General features: G+C 41.5%; 1 protein-coding gene across 1 annotated transcript in view; it reads left to right on the top strand.

Moving 5' to 3' along the window:
• The first annotated feature begins 2,395 nt into the window (after window positions 1–2,395).
• The window catches only part of LOC102300360 (amine oxidase [flavin-containing]), a 54,767-nt gene continuing 35,426 nt past the window's right edge, over window positions 2,396–21,736 (top strand). Inside the window, exons 1-2 of the mRNA XM_005940063.3 lie at window positions 2,396–2,514; window positions 2,616–2,816. Of these exons, the coding sequence (XP_005940125.3) occupies window positions 2,762–2,816 (55 nt within the window). The 5' untranslated portion in view covers window positions 2,396–2,514; window positions 2,616–2,761. The remainder of the gene's footprint in view (window positions 2,515–2,615; window positions 2,817–21,736) is intronic.

Below are 21,736 nucleotides of genomic sequence, written 5' to 3'. Positions count from 1 at the left end.
TTTGTTTGTTTGTTTGTTTGTTTGTTTGTTTGTTTGTTTGTTTGTTTGTAAAACAAAAAAACCCTTTATATTCATATCTAAACTCACTGTGTAACCAAACATTTCACATATGTTAGGCTTTTGTGGTGTTTCATTAAGTTGCAGGACAAATGACAGTAAGGTACGTTGCTGTTGTGTTTCAGATATGAGAAATAATACGCCTTGCTTTTATTTACAGGTCATTCTCGATAACGCCTAAAATCACACTTGGTTAAATCGAAACAAAGTACAGGTGAGCTCAGATTGGTTTTAGTTCAGTTTTAGTTGACTTTCATTTTGTAATAGCCTGATGGATGGATGAAATGATGGATACTGATTTCCAAAGAATGTTACCAGAAAACCTCTGCTAACATAACCCTGCTTACAGTAGGTCAGCAGCAGTCTTTGACATTTTAAGGCTTTGTCACCAAACTCATCTTGGACCTCTGCTGCCCTCTGCTGACAAACCACCACACTGTGCGCACCTCTGTTTCCCACTGAAGCGGCACACAGTGAACATTAAAGATTGAGGATATAGCTGGAGCTTACTCTGCATACTAAATATTACAGACATGTTTTGGAGATTAAAACACTTCATGTCATGGTAGCATTCCCACCGACTCCTTTGGTCTGTAGTTCTTTGTAGTCCCTCACCTGTCCACCATATTCACACAGCCACCACAGCATTCTCCACAAATACACATCATCATTTAATGGAACAGGAATTTTCAGTCACACTTAGGAAAATCATTTAGTGTTGTTTTTTTCCCCAAAACATCAAAATGCCAAGGAGCCGCTGACTCACCAAATTGCTTCCTTAGGAGCTGTTATAATATTAAAAAATAATTTAAAAATAAATAAATAACTCTATTCTTAGGCCAGGAGAAGTACTCAGAAGTATTACACAAATTTAACCTAACCCAGTCTTCAGATGTTTTGGGAATACAGGCACTGTTTTCATGGAATAGAGTGCCACATAATGAGGAATTATGATGATTTTAAAGAAAGAATACAGCATCACTGATACATTACCAGAACACATCAGAGAGTCACTGCTGATGCTGTATTGGACTGCATTATATTTAAAGATGCATCTGATTACAGGAATACAGCACAACCAGACTGTGTGGGATAATGTACAGGAACATCTGTGCTGCGTATGGGAGAAGTCCCCAAGTCCTGATGGGACACACCTTGGAAGGTGGTTGAGAACAACAGGGCTAAGTTCCTGTGGGACTTCCGTTCCAGACAGACAACCAGCTGGTGGCCAGCCAACCAGACTGGCTGACACGCAACAGAACACCGCAGTTATGATAGATGTGGCAATCCCAGTGGACAGCAACATCAGGAAGAAGGAGCATGAGAAAACAGAGAAGTACCAGGGGCTGAAAGAACATCTGGAGCAGATGTGGAAGGTAAAGTCCAAAGTGGCCCCAGTGGTAATAGGAACATTAGGAGCTGTAACCAGCAGAGTACAGGCACAACATCAGAAGAGCGCAGTCCCAGGAATAGCTAACATACAGCACGGAACCCTCAAACTCCCAGGCCTCTGTCATCGCCGTGTCTGCATCGTTTCTCTCCATTCTCTCCCCGTATCCGAAATGTACAATACATAGATTTAATATATTTAATAATTTATATTTATTCATTTAATAATTCACAATACAAAATTGAGATATTAAAGGTTTTTCAAGAGATCCGTAAAGTGAACAAAGTTGCTTGAATAACCTCAGAGTCCCTTGATGCTTGCTTAATGACAGCTTTCTCTGTTTCTCAATCATCAAGTTTTAAGTTTATGCACAAGAAAACCTTGAGCAAGTTTAGCTGAAACACAACCAAGCTATATGGCACACAGCCCAAACAGCACATGATGTGGCTGTGTGCACTCCACACAGCGTGTGCAGAGATGAGTTCTTGGCTAATTGTGACAAACCAACCACAAGAAGGCAACAGAAACTAAAGAATACAACATGACGGTTGCATGCATCACCTATGATAATGCTGCTGAATCTTTTAAAGACAGAGGAAAACAAAGTCATAAAAATATAAGGCAATAGCAGTGCCCTTGAGAAGGAGATAAAATGACTATGCTGAGAGACTCCTGAGTATCCTAGATAATTCGTTTTTTTCATTCAGCAGTGATTTGGGGAATTTTTCAAAGATAGATAGATAGGAGCTGCCATAGCAAGTATAAAGCTGTTCTGTCTCTTTGTGCAGCCAGATGCATTCTTTGGATGCACCTCACGCTCTACTTAGCTTTGTGTAAAGTAAGATGACGGTTAAACTTGAAAACTCAGTGTACACACCCTGGTATTATATAATACTATGCTGATAAGAAATATGCTGATAAGCCTTTGGCCAGACAGTTACAGCACCACAGTCAGGGACATCTGTGTTTTTACAACTACTGCAAAGCATAAAGGACTAAAAAGAAGACACACAGAGCCACGGAACTGTAATGGGTTTTTAAATTTCCTAGTGAAATGTGGGTCTATAGTAAGTAATCTATACTTTCTTCTTCTTCTTATGTTTTTTTGTTTTGTTTTTTTTTCTTTTTCATTCCATAAATTGTTTTCTCTAACCCTCCAAACCCACAGGGCAGCGCTTTACTATGGGTAGGCGGAGTCTGCAGGGAGTGGGCCTGCCCGGCGCTTTTTAATCCAGATGCTCTCCGCCGTGCACCCTGCGTTCGGCAACGAGCTGACACAACCAAGAGGTGAAAGAAGACACACCACCCAGCAACATGACTGCACCCAGCAACACCTACGATGTTATAGTGGTCGGCGCGGGCATATCAGGTAGGCTGCACGTCAGAAAACTTTAGTTTTGTGTTCAGGCTCCGCGGACGAGCTGAGCAAATAAACTGATTAAAGTCAAAGCTCCGAGCAGAGCTGGTAGCGGTCAGATGCGCTTTGTGGAAGGTTAACTACACAACTGTGGCCGTGAGCGAGTGTGTGAGAAGACGCGGCACATCCTGTATCCACAGCTGACTGTGTGCAGAGCTGACAATGATGGAGGTTTTTTTTTTTATTCGTAGTGTTTTTCTTCTTCACGGTGTTCTTCCGTGAGGCTGCCTCCCCTCCCCTCCCCTCCAGCAGCTAGTCAACCTCTGTATCACCGCAGCAACAGCAGAGCAAGTTGAGTAACAGCTAATCAACCAGCGCATACTTTGTGTTACATAAGAGGACGTGAGCTGGAGGGGTTCGCGTAAATGATTGTTGCTCGCATCCATAAGGCTGACATGTGTCTTGGCCCGAGTTGTTGGATTGTACAGATAAAAGCAGCTGGTTTGTGTTCGCTCTATGATCCAGGTGGAGACTGGCCGTGATGCTGAGGAGGAGTCCAGCAGCCATGTGAAAAATGACGCGATGTGTGGATTACAAACGTTGCATTTGACGCAATAGGTGTAATATTGCACACTTGCATTTTAAGTACAAGTTGGTAATTCACCCCCTCAGTAGTAATAAATAATAATAACAATGATAATAATGCATAGGAGGGGAGGGAAATGCACTGGGCGCCTTCTGGTACTAAATACTCCTTAGAAAACAGGCTGTGTGTGCTGTTCTTACCTAACAAGGAAAACCTTTACTATGAGGATAGGGAATGTTCTCAATCCTAGAATGCAAATCTTTGTACATAGTGTCATTTGGTAGGGATGTGCTGATACATCAGCTGAATATCGGTGTTGAGTCAAAAAGTGATTTTATGTCCAGTATTTTTGCTTATGTATGTATGATAAATAGTCTGCAGTCAGCAGGATTTACAAAGAGGTTATGTATAAAGTAAGGAAATCCGTATCTTTATGACTCTGCATGATTGTACCTACTCTGTGTTCTACATTATAACCGATCCAGACCTTACATAACTGTTACGTTATAGGTTTTGCAATTTCTGCTGCCTTTTTGGCCAGACCTCTCTTGAAAACAACATTTTTAATGTCGGTGAAACATTTACATTCATAAATAAATGATCTAAAAAAGTCACTTTGCCCAAAACTGCTTGTAGCTGTCACTTTGTGACAGAAATGTTCTTTCTGGCTCAGACTGGCTTGATACCAAATCACTTCTTGCAAATGATCACTTTTTGGCATAGCACTGGTATTGGCCAAAATATCTGCAAATATGATGGTGTATTGTAGCCAGTATTTATCTGGTGTTGCACGTCAGTTTTGCACTGCCTAAATAGTTCAAAGTTGGGCTGGGTGTAGGGCTATTTCCATTGGACAAAAAGAGAAAATAAAATCCACAAAAACATTCAAGATTGGGAAAGAAAGAAAGAAAAATAAAGGGAATGGACTGCCACTTTCTAGTACCGCAGTTTTTTTTGTTTTGTTTTTGTTTTTTGACTGTCTTGCCCGGTCACACATTTTTTTTTTTTTTTGCTTTTGAGTGGTTGAGGTGGCCAGATGATCACCCAGAGTTTGAGCATACTGTACAACACCCTCAACTTCAGCAGGACCACTTTCCATATCAAGGCGATTGGAAACAGGTTGCCTTTCACCAAGTGAGCTGTTTCCAATTGTCCAACTTGGACTGAGTGCAGTCCCTCTCAGGTAGACTGGCAAAGGTTCGCAAATAATTACCCTTTAATTTATAAATGCAGGCAGATTGCCAACACGTTGTGATCCATGTGCAGTGATGAATGCTACAGCGTGTTTCTGTGCAGTGGTGGACTCGACTCAGTCGGTTATATTCTGGTCATTTTTGAGATATTACCACAAACAGATTGCATGTAGTTGTCAGCTTAAACCATTCAGTGGGAAACTGGTCGCAGACTTTCTCCCAGTCTTTGATGTTTTCTCGCCATCGTGACATTTTGAAGATGGCAGTTGACTGCGAGTGGTTTTAAACCAGGTCCTGTCTTAAATTTAAAACATTTGAATTCATTAAGTCTGGTAAGAATAATGAGCTCTGAATCAAAGACGCTGATTGACATACTGTATGTCAGCGGTCCCCAACCTTTTTTGCGCCGCGGACCGGTTTATGCCCGACAATATTTTCACGGACCGGCCTTAAGGTGTCGCGGATAAATACAACAAAATAAAACTAGTACCGGTACCAAAAAAAGAAGATTTATTCATAACACACTGAAAAGACCCAGGAAAACCGAGTTAACGATCAAAACGATAAAAAAATAACACTGAAAACCGATAAAAACCCTGAAAACCATATATTTCACACCTGAGCCTCAACTCTCGCGGCCCGGTACCAAACGACTCACGGACCGGTACCGGTCCAAGGCCCAGGGGTTGGGGACCGCTGCTGTATGTGGTGTAACGTCAAAACTTTGAATCCCTGTTGTTCCTGGCTGTTTCGATGCAGCTACACAACTTTCAGACACACACTCCTGCAAATGAGCAGTCAGGTTGGCAGGTGCAAAACTTCAGGGCAGGATTTTAGCATCTGTGGCGTTGGTGCAGTGACTGAAGTTGTTTTTCCCGATGTGAGTGAACCTCTGTCCTTTCTGTTCCCCATGCCTGACCGCTGCCTCACTCTCTGTTAGTCTGACAGTTCCATCGACTGCCTGCCTGCCTGCCTGCATGTCTGCTGTCAGGCACTAAAGAATTTAGGTCAGTGTCAGTTCAAATATCAGTCACACAGACAAAAACAAATGCTACAGAGAAAATGCAACAACACCAGAAAACCCTGCTGGCTTCCCTCTGCTCTGACTTTCCTCACTTTCCCACATTAGGTTCTTGTAATTAGACCATTTGTTTGTACTGCTGCCCTTTGCAGGGTTACAATGAGGGCCACATATAACAATCACTGTCCAATCAAAGCACATATGAAACAGGAGGAAGAGGGAGTGCTCTTTTTGCCCCTTCAGCACCTCTCCACTAAGATGTGTGTCTCTCTAATTTGCTTGCAAATGCAATTGTCTGTTTTCTGCCAGCCAGGACCACGGACCTGGTGGGTTCGTGGCCATCAAGGTGCAGCCAACACTTTCTGAGAAAACCTTAAATGCTTGTGACAGCCTGTTATCAAACCAGCAGCCAAGAGGATGCCAAGGAAAAGGAGTGGAGGAAAGGAGAAGGGGGAGGAGGAGGGTCAGATAAGGAGAAATAACAGGGAAGGGACGATTTCCTCATGTTTTGCCTGAGCAGCTGTGAAAGTGGACAAGAATATGTCAGGATTAGGGAAGCGAGAAAGGGAATAAAGTGTAAACTGGGAACTTGAGTTGGTTGTGAAACAGCAAAGAGGATGGAAGTGGTAAAACAGACAGTTCAAAAGTAAGTGGTTCACAGGGCCTGTATCTCCCAAGCTAACTTAAAGCTGTCATGCAGTGCAGCATAGTTTCCCCCATTAAACTGCACAGTAGAGGATTTAGAAACTTTGGCTGCACTTTGTGGTGATGAACTCTGCTGGACTTTTACCCGGAGAACTGGCTGTAAAGTTAAATGACTGTAAAATCACAAGATAAAATTACACATGTGAGCACATTAGGGCAGGCAAGGGTCCAAGTAACATACATGTCATAATCAGACAAAGAACCAACATGCTTCCTGCACGTGTCTATAGCGTAGTTTCACAAATAGTCCTTTCTTGGTGTGTGACTGTTTATGTGTGCTTCCAGAAGGGAATATAATCATTCCCATTCAGTGCAGTTTTCCATGTTGTGTATACTTTAAGAACATTTTAAGCTAACAAGCCGCAAAACATAGAAAGCTTTTCAACCAAAGTGCTTGTCTGTGTTTAGAGGGTGTGTTGTGCTTTTATACTTGTTAGAAGTGAATGCACGTCAGACATTGGTTCACCCAGCCGACGTGAATCGTTTTGGTTCACTCGGTGCACCATTTGTCATCGAGTGACAATGTTGTATTTGTGCCAATAGAGGGGATGCATGCTCTATTACCTCTACTGAGGCACATCCTTACTTTCTTAAATGATGTGTGAAATGCTACATGGAATTTGTGATGATAAATATAGAGTAAATAATCAGCTGCCTCGCCAGTGACTCCCTCATCTTAGGAAGAAGCTAACGTCATCTGTGGTTGGGAAACACGAGATGGCAAGGACCACAGCTCAGGGTTAGCTTAGGGTTCTGTACAATCATCTCCTGTGAGTCGCCATCAACTAAAAATGGAGGAATGGGTTAAGGTGCATCTATTAAGTATTGTCATCCACTCATTGTGATAAGCACTGTGTGGCCCAAATACAAAAAAACAGCAGCAGTGAGAGAAGTTATATCCCTCTTGGTGAGTAGGTTAGCAGGAGAGCCAGGTTCACATCTAACAATGAATGATATAGCCTACTGTGATGAATAATGAATAAAGCAGATTCATCCAAGTGGACATACAGTATATCAGCTGAACAGTATTAAGTTATCATATTATTATCAATAAATTTATTAGTGATTTACTGTCACAAATTGAATAGATCGGATAAGGAGCCTCATATTTAATGATGCAGGCTTTATTTGAATGATAGTTTGACTGTAGCATTGTGGTTGTATAATAACTACAGTTCCCTCTCTAATACAAATAGAAATGGTTCAGCTGAAATTAGGGCTGCCACGATTAGTCGACTAGTCACGATTACGTCGACTATCAAAATCGTCAACGACTGATTTAATAGCTTTGTAAGATCACAAAAGAGGCAGGAATAAGTACCGTAGTAGGATTTAAGAGTGTAATAACGGACTGAAACAGAAGATGGCAGCACTGCATGTACAAGGATGCCAGCTGCCGTTAAACCCCGAAGAAGAAGAAGTAGCTCTGTCCCAGAATTCATAGCGCGGCCCAGCTCAGTTTCCAACAATGGCGGCAGCTAGTTAGTTTTAATATTACTCTTATTATTCTTTCTGGGTCACAAAATAAACGTTTAACATATTTTCAGGCGAGAATGTAACTGTGTAAACCTCACATATCTGCTCAGTTTATCAAGACACCACATATTTTCAAAAGCGCTCCGACGTTTTCAGAGACGTCTGTTACCCACTAGCTCGATAGCTAGCCGGGGGCAAGGCTCACTAGAACCTGTGAGAACACCGGACTCCCGGCAAATCGTTTTCAAACCCACCGCCGTCTTTCGCTACTCAGGTTAAGATATATAAGTCACTTAGATAACTTCAAAATGTTATTGTTTGGCTTTTTTTTTTTTAGTGTTTTATTTGTTCCTGAGTAAATCAGTTTGGCTGAGATCAAAGTTATAGTTTTTACACAGCTGAAAAAAGTCAAGCAGACAACTGATTATCAAAAGTGTGAGATACTCGAGAATATACTGCGGTGTCCCGTTATATTTTAGATAGCAAGGAGTTTATTAAACTTCACCGAAACAATCTGCAAATTTGATGCATGCTGGTGCAATAAGCTGTACATTTTACGTCCAATGGATGCATGATCTGATTAGTCTAATCGCAAAAATAATCGGTGACTAGTCGACTATCAAAATAATCGTTTGTGGCAGCCCTAGCTGAAATGTATGTCTGTGTTTATAGGTGTGTTGTTTTCATTTAGCCTTTGTGAGACACACTCTAGTTCTCACAGGTTTGTTGTTCTGTACAAGTTTATCATAGTTAACTAACACTAAACTGAAAACAAGATTCAAGTTAAATTAAAAAATAACTGGGAAACACTTTTGTAATCTTTGAAAAATAGCTAAAATTAAAATATAGAGGAAATATCCTTAGTTTTGGTATCTGTTAGTTTGGTGAAGGTTTTATTGTAACTTACCTGATGAGGCATTGATGGATGGTTTACTGAGGCTCTCAATGTCTACATGACTCTGGGTCAACCACTTTCATAAAGTTCTGTTTTTATTGTAATATCTGTGCTGATTTTTTCAAAATGTGGCCTCTGACATATGACCTCCATACAATAATGATTCAAAATATGATTGTTCTGCTTTACTCAGCACAGTACAGTACTTCCTATAGAATTATATTCCATTGGTGACAGTGGAGTTGATGCATGCTGATGTGCATACATATCTGTGAGCTTAAATTGAGAAACACCCCCACTTTCTTAAATTATTTATTTTATGCTAAATTTTGTGATCATAGGTAAATATCAGTGGGCCATAGCAGCACATGAACCGGTTCTCCTTCTCCTCATAGGGCCTGGTTAGAATGGCCTTCTTGATTGCAGTGATCTTCCAGACATTTGGTATCTTGCATGATATTGTACTTGGAGTCTGTCTGAACACAAGACAAGACACTTTCAAGTAGGGCTGGGCCATATTATACCGTTCACGGTAATACCGGTATAATGTTAGGCAACGATAGGAAAATGAAATATCGCGATAGAATATGAGTAAAACGCGCATGCGCAGTGCCTTTGTTTTCATACGCACATGGCCGATTGTTGAGTGAAACAGATGAACCAGAATTGGTTTGTAAAAATGGTGCAACTTCAGTGATGTGGAACTGGTTTGGTGTTTGTCCGTCAGATACACGACAAAGCACATTTTTTTTGCAGAACATGCAAGCGGCCGTCGTTATTGTCGTATTTGTCGGACTAAGATGCTCTTAAATCTGGGAGTAATCTGGGTCCTAAACTCCGTATCTTCAGGTCAAACGAACACTGCAGCATCACTGAGAGTTAAAAACTGTCTAAATTCTTTCATCTTTAATAAAACGATCAGCATTGCTGCTTTACCAGGTGTAACTATGAAGTTTAACTTCCAGGCATCCATGAAAACAAAATTTATTACATTTAACGGAGTTAGAAGTTAGCAGGAAGCTAGCGGAAGTTAGCTCGCTAGTTTCGCTAGTTACCTAAGCATGATATTGCACGTTCTGACTGAGAGATTTCTGAAAAACATAAAGCATAACAAAACAGTGAAGCTGGAGGACGAACACTAACACTTTTCCACTTATAAAAGTTAACGTTAAGGTTCCTGATAGTTAGAGACAAATGCAATCGCATGGCAGGATGCTGTAAACGGACCAAACTTCAGTCAGGAGAACAACTGAGATAATCCATCCACAATACGAGGTTAGTCATTAATATACTGCAACAACATGGGAATAGAGCAGCTGCCAGAGAATTCAACATTAATGAATCAATGGTACAGAAGTGGAGGAAGCAAGAAGAATGAGTTTAATAAAGTTTGATTTATCTGACTGCTTTGTTTCGCTTAATGTGCCTTATAATCCCGTGCACCTTATGGTCCGAAAAATACGTACTGCACACTGCAGTTTAATGTTGCAAAGCACCTCTTTTTAACTTCAGTGGATATTATACATGGTTATGCTCAGGATATGTCAGCCCATTTCTACTGGAAATGCCTTTTGGTTAAACTTTCAGCAAGGAATTTGCATTTGCACTGTTACATTTTTATAAAGCTTTAATGTACATAAAAACCAGCTTCTTGTTTAAGTGAAAATAAATGATAGGTTGTCTTTTTGCGCTAGTAATGTTGTGGAGTTGTATTTTGTCTCGCATCAATTATATCGTCAGTTATATCGTTATCGCAAATTTTCAAATATATATCGTGATAAATACTTTTGGCCATATCGCCCTGCTCTACTTTCAAGTAAGAATGCTGAATGATGTGGTCATCCTGCCAGCAGGTAACACGAGATGGAAAGTTTCCATTGCACTGCATTGCACTAAAGGCATTACCAGATACAATTTAGTTAAAGGATTTTAGTAAGTGCAATCCTGGTGATGGCAGAGGATGGCATCTTTCCGGAGGACGTAAGTGATAACTTATGTCCTCTGTAAAGATAACTGTGACATGAGTGAGAGCTGAGCTTTAAATTCACCAAAAGTCTCTAAATTCAACGTCCTACGTCCACCAATGAGATAACAGTGATATAAAAAAGATAAAACTCTTGTATATAAATTCCTAATTGCAGATGGTGAACTTTTAGCAAGAAGACCTGAAATACCTAATGTAAAATCACTCAAAGATAACCAAAATTCACCTGTTTCATGATGTTACAGTGTTGCAGCAAGTTACATTAAAATTAAAACAGTTGGGTTAGAGACAGTAAATTGTGAAGTAGAAGAAAAACAAGCAAAAACCCAAATGAAGTATATCAAAACTGTGATAGACTTTCACTTTTTACATTTTTACTGACCCTGATATCCTAAGTATTCAGTTAAATTAAATTAAATGTTATTTTATAGCACCAATCACAACATCAGTCACCTCAAGGCGCTTAGTATTAAAGACCCTACAATAATTCAGCGAAACCCCATCAATCAAACAACCCCCTATGACCAAACACTAAGTTGAGAGTGGGAAGGAAAAACTCCCTTTCAACAGGAAGAAACCTCCAGCAGAACCAGGCTCAGGGAGGAGCACCCATCTGCTGCGACCAGTTAGAGGTCATCCAGATCTTTATGTCTTTAAGACATTCCTGCAGTTTAACTAATTGGTGCTTATCATTTGGCTTCATGGACAAAATAAAGCAGGATATCATCTGCATAGCAGTAAAAATCATGCTGTGCCTTCTAATGATACCCCGGACCCTGTTTTTTTCCCACTGTTGCTAAGTGCTTGCTCATAGGGTGCTGACTGATTGCTGGGGTTTTCCCTCTAATATTGCAGGATCTTTATTCTACAATTTAAAGCCCCTTGAGGCAACTGCTGTTGTCAATCGGTGCTCTAGAAATAAAACTAAATTGAATTTAAGTGGTGCGTTCAATCTCATAAATACATTTCTAGGACTCATTGCACCTGCTGTGTTCTAAATATCTCCGTCAACGTATGTGAACGGTCCATATGTGAATAAATCCTCACCTTCTCTGGCAATTTAGCATCATTATGGCTTCAATCCTAGATAACCACTTTCTCTGTCCAGCTGTGCAAACAACAGAGCCTGTTGTGTGTGCGGTCTGATTCAATCATTCGATGGACAGCATGTAATAAGTGCATTTCTGCATGCCTGCGCCTCTGTGTTTGCCTTGTGTGTGGCAGCTAAAGTCATGAGAAATGTCAGGTGTGCTAATGTTACAAATGCTGACGTTGGCTGTGTGAAAAGTGCATTCAGCTGATTGATGTTTGCACACCTGGAAAGCCCTCTTCTCTGTTTGTGATATATTTTAATTGAAGGATTTAGGGTAGGCTTATGAGGTCCTCTGTTTTTTTGTTCACTGCTTGACTGACAAAATTATCTGTCTGCCTGATGGTATATTTAACGATTGCATGAAAGGAAATTTACAACTTTAAAATGATTTGCTATCCGTTTGAGGGCACTGCCCCTTTAAGGAAGTTGCTATAGATAGAATCACATGGGAAACTGATACAACTCACATGTCTGTATTGCACATGCACAGCCACAACACTGCCTTCCAGCCAGTTCTAACTCAGCGTAGAATGAAGACAGCAGCTGTAAAGCTCAGTTGTTTACATATTATATCTTTGGTGTTTAGTTCATATAAAGCAGAAGAATTAAAATGTTCATTGCTGATTTATGGTGGGTTGTGTTCCAGACTTCCAGTGTTAGAAAATCAGCACTGCTCAGTGTTAGTCTTTGTTAATCTTCAAAACTGACTAGGTTACTTTTAAACATATAACACTGTCAAAAGTGTTAATTTAACACTCAACAGTGTTGTATTTAACACTCAGAGGTGTGGACCCATATAGACACTCTCCAGTGTTAATTTAACACTGGAGATTTTGCTGTGTAGATATATATATTTTAAAACCAAGTTAACGCTGAAAGTACAAACATCACTAATGTCACACAACTTTGCCGACATGTGGCCAACAGTAATGTTTTAATGTTCTTCATTATTAAACATTCGCACATAAATAAGTGACATCATATTCAGTACTTACTTTTGACAGTTCACTCTTCGGCCGCTCCCTTCTGCCGTATTTTGCGCAAAATTATCCACACCCACCGCCGCGCTATGAATTGTGGGATATATGGGACCACGAAGCGTGCACCGGACCACGCTTGATATTTGGGGAAATCGACGGCGCATTTGGAGAATGCATTTGAAGTACACTTCGAATTGGGACAGCCGTCGTCGCGTGGCGGTGACATAATCGCACTTAAAATACGTACTTCAAGCATGCAGACCCTGAATTGGGACACAGCCATTGGGTACCAGACCTCTAGGGTTCTCTTGGTATCTGACACTTGCAGTGGATCTTTTAGGGCCTGTGGGTGGGGCCTCCGTAAATCTGATCAGTGATATGAATTATGCTTAATTAGCTCAAGATATGGGTGGACTGCACACTTTAGACTCTTTGCGTTCAGGAAGCTGTTTCTGAGGCGCTTCATCAAAATTTAAATGAAAAAAAAAAGTCGTTCACTTAATGCATAATAAAAATATAATATATAGAATTTGGGAGTTTTGAGTGGAAAAGCAACTTTTTTACAACAGTTCTCATTTGAGATACACTAGTACACACATTTTTGGGTGGTAGCAAATGTAAATTTCCAATAATGTTAGTAACAGTCAGTTAAATGGTAAATGGACTGACATGTATTAAGCACCTTTCTACTCAACCTGAGCACTCAAAGCTCTAATTTTCATCATTATAAAATGATGGTAACCCTAGGTCAAGTTATCACCCTGTTTCCTGACAACACACACAAAAGAGAATATTCTTGTGTGTAAATTTCAAGCTATTCTGTAATTGCTTGTCAGTATTGCTCCTCAGTTTGTTGCTCGTAAAAACCAAATTAGTGTCTGCATGTTGAGAACATGAGATTGGGAAAATGTAATTGCAGCACATCTTGTAATTGTCTCCCCCTGCGGATCAATATGTAGCCTCATTGGGCTCCTATTCAAGTGTCTCACTTGTCACTCAGACACTATTGGATTTTTTGTTTGTGTTCCTGTGAAAAGAACATTGTCTGGGCGCAGACACACTGAGACACATGGAGAAAATCAAATGTCACACACTGACGGTGTGATTTGTCTCTCTGAAGAACATGTTCTTCAATATTCTTAGAAAGCAGGTTCTAATTTTCAATTTAGGGCATAACATTTTTTTTAAAGAAAAATATTTTACTCAACATTAAACAACAGCTCAGATTTATCCCTTTAAAAACAACTACACCCCTCATGTGTAAAAGATGACATAATTTTGTTAACACCAGTAGTGAGAAGATAAATACTTTTATCTGTTTATGGCATTGTAAGATACAAACTAACTGCTAGTCATTGTTATTTAGCAATTAGATTGGACAGCTGGATGTAGCCACCATAATGTCACCAACATGTTTATGAACTTCTGATTTATGATTCCAGTTTGGCCTTTTTTTCTCATTGCTATATTGTTTTTTTTCCAGCGTGTATGATCATATTTTGCTAACTGTAATTACTGCTAGCATATCAAAAAGTAATAATAGAAATTCATTCATCACAAAAACTCACAAACTGGAGCACTGACTCTCTAAATAGTTGGTAGAAGAGTTGGTACAGTTAACGACACAGTAAGTTTGGATCGTTTCTACTTGTATCTCGTTTTGAATCACCCCGAATGTGCATATTGATTTGTCATATTGTTTTAAACCCTCATTTGTGTTTTACCCGTGCATTCTTTGCTAGTGTTTCTCAGGCTCTTCTTTTTTCTGACGGCATGCTGTATTTTTTGTTCACCCTCTGCAAGTGCATCAAAATAACTTTTGTTTTTCTTTATCTGGCATTTGGGTTCTCTTTTTGCTAAAAATATCAGAGCAGGTAATGTTATGTGCAAAATAATTGCATTACAAATGCTCCAAAAAGCACCAACAACACAAACATGGTTGACTGGTCTAGTTACGTGAATACAGTGAACTGTGGTGAAGCCTAGCAGGCAAACAGCGGCCTATTTGTCCGTACTCGTTTTTGGAGTGGGCATTTGAGCGACTGCAAATGAGACGTGCAGTTGCAGCTAGAATGAAACAGCTAGTGTGTCTCTTGATTTTTATAGCTAAAAGCTAATCTGCTTACAAAATTGCTATGATTAGGGATGTTACAATACCAGAAATTTAGCAGATGATACTAACGCACAAGAATCACATACTTACTTCTCTACACCCAATTTAATACCATGGTTTATAAAAAATACAAACAAACAACAAAAACAGAGTGATTATCCCATCTCTGACACAGTGATGGCAGACCAGTTATTTAAAATTTTACCATTATAGTTTGTTGACATGACAGACTAAAATGTTAGGATGGTTGCAGAGTAGCCTTGTAACGTTACTATGAGGTATGATGATCATTACATAATGTTAGCCTAAGCTTTTGTATAACAGTAGCCATTGCGAAACATAGTTGATTTTGCAGTATGATAAATTGCACAGTATTTCCATACCTGACTCTTATACCTTTTCTTAATCAAGGAGTCAGGGTGGCGCCATCACAATAGCTGCACTTTTTTTTAAAAATTTCCACGTGTAGGTTTTGCTGTGCCATTTGTACTTTTTCCTGTCCTTCTGCAAGTCCTTCTTCTCCAGCGAGTAAGAGTTGACATAAACTGCAGTTGTCTTGGCCAATTCCAATTTCTGACTTATTTATCTATGTATGTCTGAATTTTGCAGATTATAATTTTTATTCTAAGAACTATAACTGAGAGCATATACATACAAGTAAAATGAAAATGTTCTTCAATGCCTATTAGTATTATCATGATAAAAAAGTTACTAAACTAAATTTCTCACAAATTACAGCATGTTATAGGCTACACAGATAATTAACTGAAATGAGATTTTACCTTACTAAAAAAGCAGAGCTTGTGGTTACCTCTGAGCACTGAATAGCTTATCTTCAGCCACTTTGTCTTTGTTAGCGTCTTTAAAATGTCCACATTCAGCTGGGTCAAGGTGATTTAATGGGGTTCCCAGTCAAAATATCTTTGTGGAATGCCCCACCAAACTTGGATTTCACACTTGGAAAGTCAGAGCAGATTTACATACCACAAGTTAGCGATCCAAGATGCAGGCACTGGATGTAAAAAGTAGTAAAACTGTAAACTTTTAACCTGTACTGCAACTGTTGTGAGGTTTTTATTGACTTACTAAATAAGCCATCTCAGTGCACTGAGTACTTTCTATCAGTCTGTCCATGAATGTGTTTTTTAGCCGCTTTGCTAAGAACCGAAACAAAACAAATTTTCCCCAGCTTCTTCTGGATCGCACTAACTTAGGAGTGACATCACTCCAGAGTTCTGACATGTGAGTTCCAAGATATCTGGAACACAACACAAGTGTCTGAATAGGTTTGTTGTTCTGTACGAACTGTACAGTTTATTGTAGGATCTACTGTACAATATAAAGCGTCTGCTGTTGTGATTTGGCGCTATATAAATAAAATTGAATTGAATTGAATTGAACGTTTTCAAGGTGGCCCCCTTATGGTTTACTTTGGCAACCGTTGTGTCTTCACTCACTTTAAAGACCATCCACACTAATGATACATCTCTAACACGAACACGAGGTATAGTTCTGAAAAAACAAAACAACTAGGTGCTGTCACATTTTTAGAATTTTGGTATCCTAAGTATCAGTTCTAGTGACATCTCTAGTGTGAATCTTCTTATCTAACTGTCAGCTAGACAAGAAGACAGGCGATAGACTGAAAAGACAAAAAAAAAAACAGTGCCATTTAGGAGTTGTTAGCTGATTCTGAGCTGAATGTCTGTCAGCTCTCATCTGGTGTAGTTGAGGGCTGTTAATGTGATTGGGACTATTAAAACTACGAAACACTGGGGGGAAAACATGGCAAGAGCAATTAGAAGTGAAAAGACAAATGGCAGGTGGTAAGCCAGAGGTGGAATGAGGGAAAGTCAGATGATAGAAAACAGCAAGCAGCAGAAAAGAGATAAAAGCAGGAACAGGAAATGGCCAAAGGAGTGCAGTTTTGAAACATTCACTACAGTCACAATCACATGCTAGATGGACAAATATCCATTACTGCCACCCATTACTGATAAGAAGGATGTTATGTGTTGAAGATTACAGGTTTAGTGTAGGTAGAGCAGCTATTATGGCACAGGAATCGTATTAGTTCTCAGCCAGATTATTTAATTCTTGGAATGAATTAAATAATCAGAGACAAGAAGCAGAAGCTGAAGCTGCCTGGTTTACATGGCCACACCTATTCCTGGTCATAACCCATATCCTGATTTTGTCATGTTTTGTCATGTCATGGAAAAATGATGTTAAATTAAACAGAGAGAAGCTCATGTCCACACTTAATAAACAGGGCATGACTGTGGCAAATCATAGGCAACCAGGCAGACCTTGTCTTTTGTAGGGTAGACCTGGGTTACAAATGGGCTTGCAGGTGAGCAATAGGTAGGCCCCTTATGAGAAAGCAGATTGGATATGTAGAAGGGTGTCACCTGACACTGAGATGAGCTGCTCTGCAGGGATTGTGGCTGAGCTTAGTTGTGGCAGCCTTCTGCAGTACCTGGATTTTTGTTTTGAATGAGTGTGAATTGTACTGAGAACGTTTACTTTCAGAAACCGTGGGAGACAGGCTGATATCTTTATCACACACACACAGTATACAAATACGGTTTGCTCCTGCCAAGTGACCAAATCTTAACAATTACTGTTGTCAGGGAAACTGTGCCTGCCACTGTCTCTTTTTCCAGCACAGAGGGCAGAGGGATGAAAAGAAACGTGTGTGCTCCTCATAGCTGTGCAAAAAGCTTCGGAAACTTACTCCACTCTATCAAATAAGGTCCAACCCATAAACAAGTAGTCTCAAAACTTACGTTAGACTCTGTGTCCAATAAAAATATAATGTAACAGTTAGGTTGTTTTTTTTCCCCCCCTTTCAAATGTCTCAGAGACACCAAGCAATTAGGTCAACCAGAACCCTAAGGTGCTGTGGTGGAGAGGAGAAAGGCAGTGGTGGGAAATCAGGGGAGAAAAACATATACAGGGATTTTCTGGGAGACAAAAACAGGAGTACAGAGATGGGAAAAGGAATCCAACTGCACTGGAGCGCACAGCAGAGGAACCAATTCACACTGCATTATAGCTCTAAATTGCGCTGCCTTATGTTTGTTCACATGCTTTGTATACATATATATATATATATATATATACACATACATATACATATATATATATGTGGCGATCGTGGCTCAAGAGTTGGGAGTTCGCCTTGTAATCGGAAGGTTGCCGGTTCGAGCCCCGGCTTGGACAGTCTCGGTTGTTGTGTCCTTGGGCAAGACACTTCACCCGTTGCCTACTGGTGGTGGTCAGAGGGCCCGGTGGCGCCAGTGTCCGGCAGCCTCGCCTCTGTCAGTGCGCCCCAGGGTGGCTGTGGCTACAATGTAGCTTGCCATCACCAGTGTGTGAATGGGTGGATGACTGGATATGTAAAGCGCTTTGGGGTCCTTAGGGACTAGTAAAAGCGCTATATAAATACAGGCCATTTACCATTTACCATGTTAAAAAAAAAACAAAAAAACACCCAGCACGCCCCTGCGGGCGGTTTATCCTTCAAGCTCGGGTCCTCTACCAGAGGCCTGGGAGCTTGAGGGTCCTGCGCAGTATCTTAGCTGTTCCCAGGACTGCGCTCTTCTGGACAGAGATCTCCGATGTTATTCCCGGGATCTGCTGGAGCCACTCGCCTAGCTTGGGAGTCACCGCACCTAGTGCTCCGATTACCACGGGGACCACCGTTACCTTCACCCTCCACATCCTCTCGAGCTCTTCTCTGAGCCCTTGGTATTTCTCCAGCTTCTCGTGTTCCTTCTTCCTGATATTGCTGTCATTCGGAACCGCTACATCGATCACTACAGCCGTCTTCTTCTGTTTGTCTACCACCACTATGTCCGGTTGGTTAGCCACCACCATTTTGTCCGTCTGTATCTGGAAGTCCCACAGGATCTTAGCTCGGTCATTCTCCACCACCCTTGGGGGCGTCTCCCATTTTGACCTCGGGACTTCCAGGTTATACATCGGCACAGATGTTCCTGTACACTATGCCGGCCACTTGGTTATGGCGTTCCATGTATGCCCTGCCTGCTAGCATCTTGCACCCTGCTGTTATGTGCTGGATTGTCTCTGGGGCATCTTTACACAGCCTGCACCTGGGGTCTTGCCTGGTGTGATGTCAGTGGCTTCTATCTCCTACCTTCCCTCTCTTTGTTACCATCCGACTACACTTCTCCAGCCCGAACGACATTCCGATGTCATTGCTGTATATCCTGGTGGTGTGGATCAGTGAATCGATGTCTCGTTCACTCTTGGCATACAGCTTGATGTCATCCATGTACAGGAGGTGGCTGACAACTGCTCCATTCCGTAGTCGGTATCCGTAGCCAGTCTTGTCAATTATCTCACTGAGGGGGTTCAGGCCTATGCAGAACAGCAGTGGGGACAGAGCATCTCCTTGGTAGATCCCGCACTTGATGGTGACTTGTGCTATGGGCTTGGAGTTGGCCTAGCAGCTGGTTCATATGTGCTGCCAGGCACTCGTGGAGTGCAGTCAGCTTCTTCAGCCAGTAGGCGTGAACCATGTCGGGCCCTGGTGCTGTCCAACTCTTCATACTGGAGACCCTTTCTTGGATATCTGCCACTGTGATGGTTACTGGACCCTGTTCAGGGAGGTCGCTGTGGTCTGCCCTCAGATCCACTAGCCACTGAGCATTGCCGTTATGGGTTGCGTCCTTCTCCCATATGCTCTTCCAGTATTGTTCTGCCTCCAGCCTTGGTGGTGCTGTTCTCATATTGTTCCCCTGCCACTGAGAGTACACCTTGGCTGGTTCCGTGGAGAACAGCTGGTTTATTCTCTTGCCTTCTATCTCTCTGGTGTACCTCCTCAAGCGGCTGGCCAAGGCTGTGAGCCGTTGCTTGGCAGTTTCCAAGGCCTCAGGTATGGACAGCTTCCTGTACTTCTTAGGCACCTTCCTCATCGCGCCTTTCTGCAACTCCGATAGTTGGCTAACCTCCCTCCGTGCTACCTTGATCTTAGCCTCTAGCCTCCTTCTCCATGGAGGGTACTGCCCCTTGTGGCTGTTCAACTTGTAGCCAAGCATCTCACTGATCACTGCTGCCGTATTGTAGATCAGCTTGTTAGTGTCGGTAATCGTGGCTGTAGGTATCGTCCGTAGTGCTGCATTAACATCATCTAGCAGACCTTCTGAGGGTACTTCACGTAATCTTGGTAACCGGCTACGGGGGATCCAGGTTTCAAGCTTGGCCATGATCCTATCTTTCAGGTCAGTTCCTCTCGCACTCAACGATCCTTCTCCTATCGCACTTGGGGCTTGGTACCCAATCTCGGGTGGGGGTGATGATATCTCCCCCCTGACCTGGCGTCCTGGCTCCCCCTTGCCGTAGCATTTATGTTGTACCTCGTCAATCTCTAGCTGTGAGAGCAGTCCCTTCTTTCGAATGTTGGAACACTGAGCTACTAGTTGTTTCGCCGTCATTGTGGATGTTGAGTATCGCCAGGGTTACTTGCGTAGTAGCTTTCCAACAACGCCCTGTTTTCGTCTCTTGCCCACCAATGCCTGCTTGTGTGTGTGTGTGTGTATATATATATGTATATATATATATATATATATATATTAGGGGTGCAACGATATTCGTATCGATATTGAACCGTTCGATACAGTGCTTTCGGTTCGGTACGCATATGTATCGAACAATACAACATTTGTAATTTATTTTATCAACTTTCCTTCTGACGATGCTGTCTGTGTTGAGCGCTCAGTGATCTGCGTCGACACGTCCAGCCTAGGCGGACGTGTCGACGCAGATCCACTGAGCTGCTCAACACAGACAGCATCGTCAGAAGGAAGAGCGCAGGGCAAGCTAGCAAGACAGAAGTTAAGCTCTCCTTGCAACATGGACCTCCCCCACTCTCATTCAGATCTGGCGTTTGGAATTATTTTGGTTTTCATGTGACGTATGACCCTGAAGGTAAGCGAGTCATGGACTAAAGTAAAACAGTATGTTGGATGTGCCATGCAATGCTCAATTACATGGGTGGGAACTAGTGTGTTAGCGCAGTTAGCTCGTTAACGTGTTGGCCGTCTAGCCCCATGCACGGGGCGATCGGCGGTAGCTCGTTAACGGAGATTTGCCGTGTTGTGGCGTTAAGGTCATTTCAACGAGATTAACCTGAAAGCACTAGTGGGAACACAACGAATATGACTGCACATTTACGCCGACATCATCCTAGTGCAAAGACAAAAACAACAAGCATGCTACTAACTTTAGCCGAGTCATTTAGACAGCTGTTAGCACATGATTCTCCTTATGCTGCTGAGAATATAGCCCAGAAGAAGCGGATAGTATAGCTTTTATTTTGGAAAGAGACATTTCTCTGTAATAAACTCTCTTTTCCAAAGATGAGTGATTCCTCAATCAGATACAGGGCTCGCAAAATCGCTAGCCCGACGTCCTGGGGCTAGCGATTTTTTTCAGACGGGCTACCCTGCCCGTCGGGCTATTGTAGGAAGGAAAAATATATGTCAATGCTTTTGCATTCTTTCAGAAATGTAGCTGGGTAATTATGTCATTGGCATCGGTGAGCCACTGTCAATATGTGACATATTGAAATCGCGTTTGAATTTGCGCTTGTTTTTTGCTTTCACTTTGCAATCGTGCGAACTGTGTATAGAGAGCGACAGCACTGATCTGTGAGTGATGATAATTTGTGCACCAATTCCTCTGACATCGTCTTATTAATCGTTAGCTTACTATGCAAACATGACAAGTGAAATCTCCCGCAGCAAGCTTAAACATGTGAGAGGTTGATCGCGCAGAGAATCGCTGAGCTTATGTGAGTGCGTGTGTAAAAGCAGCAGGATATATATTTTAGTTCTGCTGAGCCAAATAAGACAGGTCA

Source organism: Haplochromis burtoni, unplaced genomic scaffold (genome assembly GCF_018398535.1).
Source record: "Haplochromis burtoni strain Fernald_Lab_line unplaced genomic scaffold, NCSU_Asbu1 Contig_280, whole genome shotgun sequence".
Classification (NCBI taxonomy): Eukaryota; Metazoa; Chordata; class Actinopteri; order Cichliformes; family Cichlidae; genus Haplochromis; species Haplochromis burtoni.
This window is presented reverse-complemented; position numbering and strand designations above follow the sequence as displayed.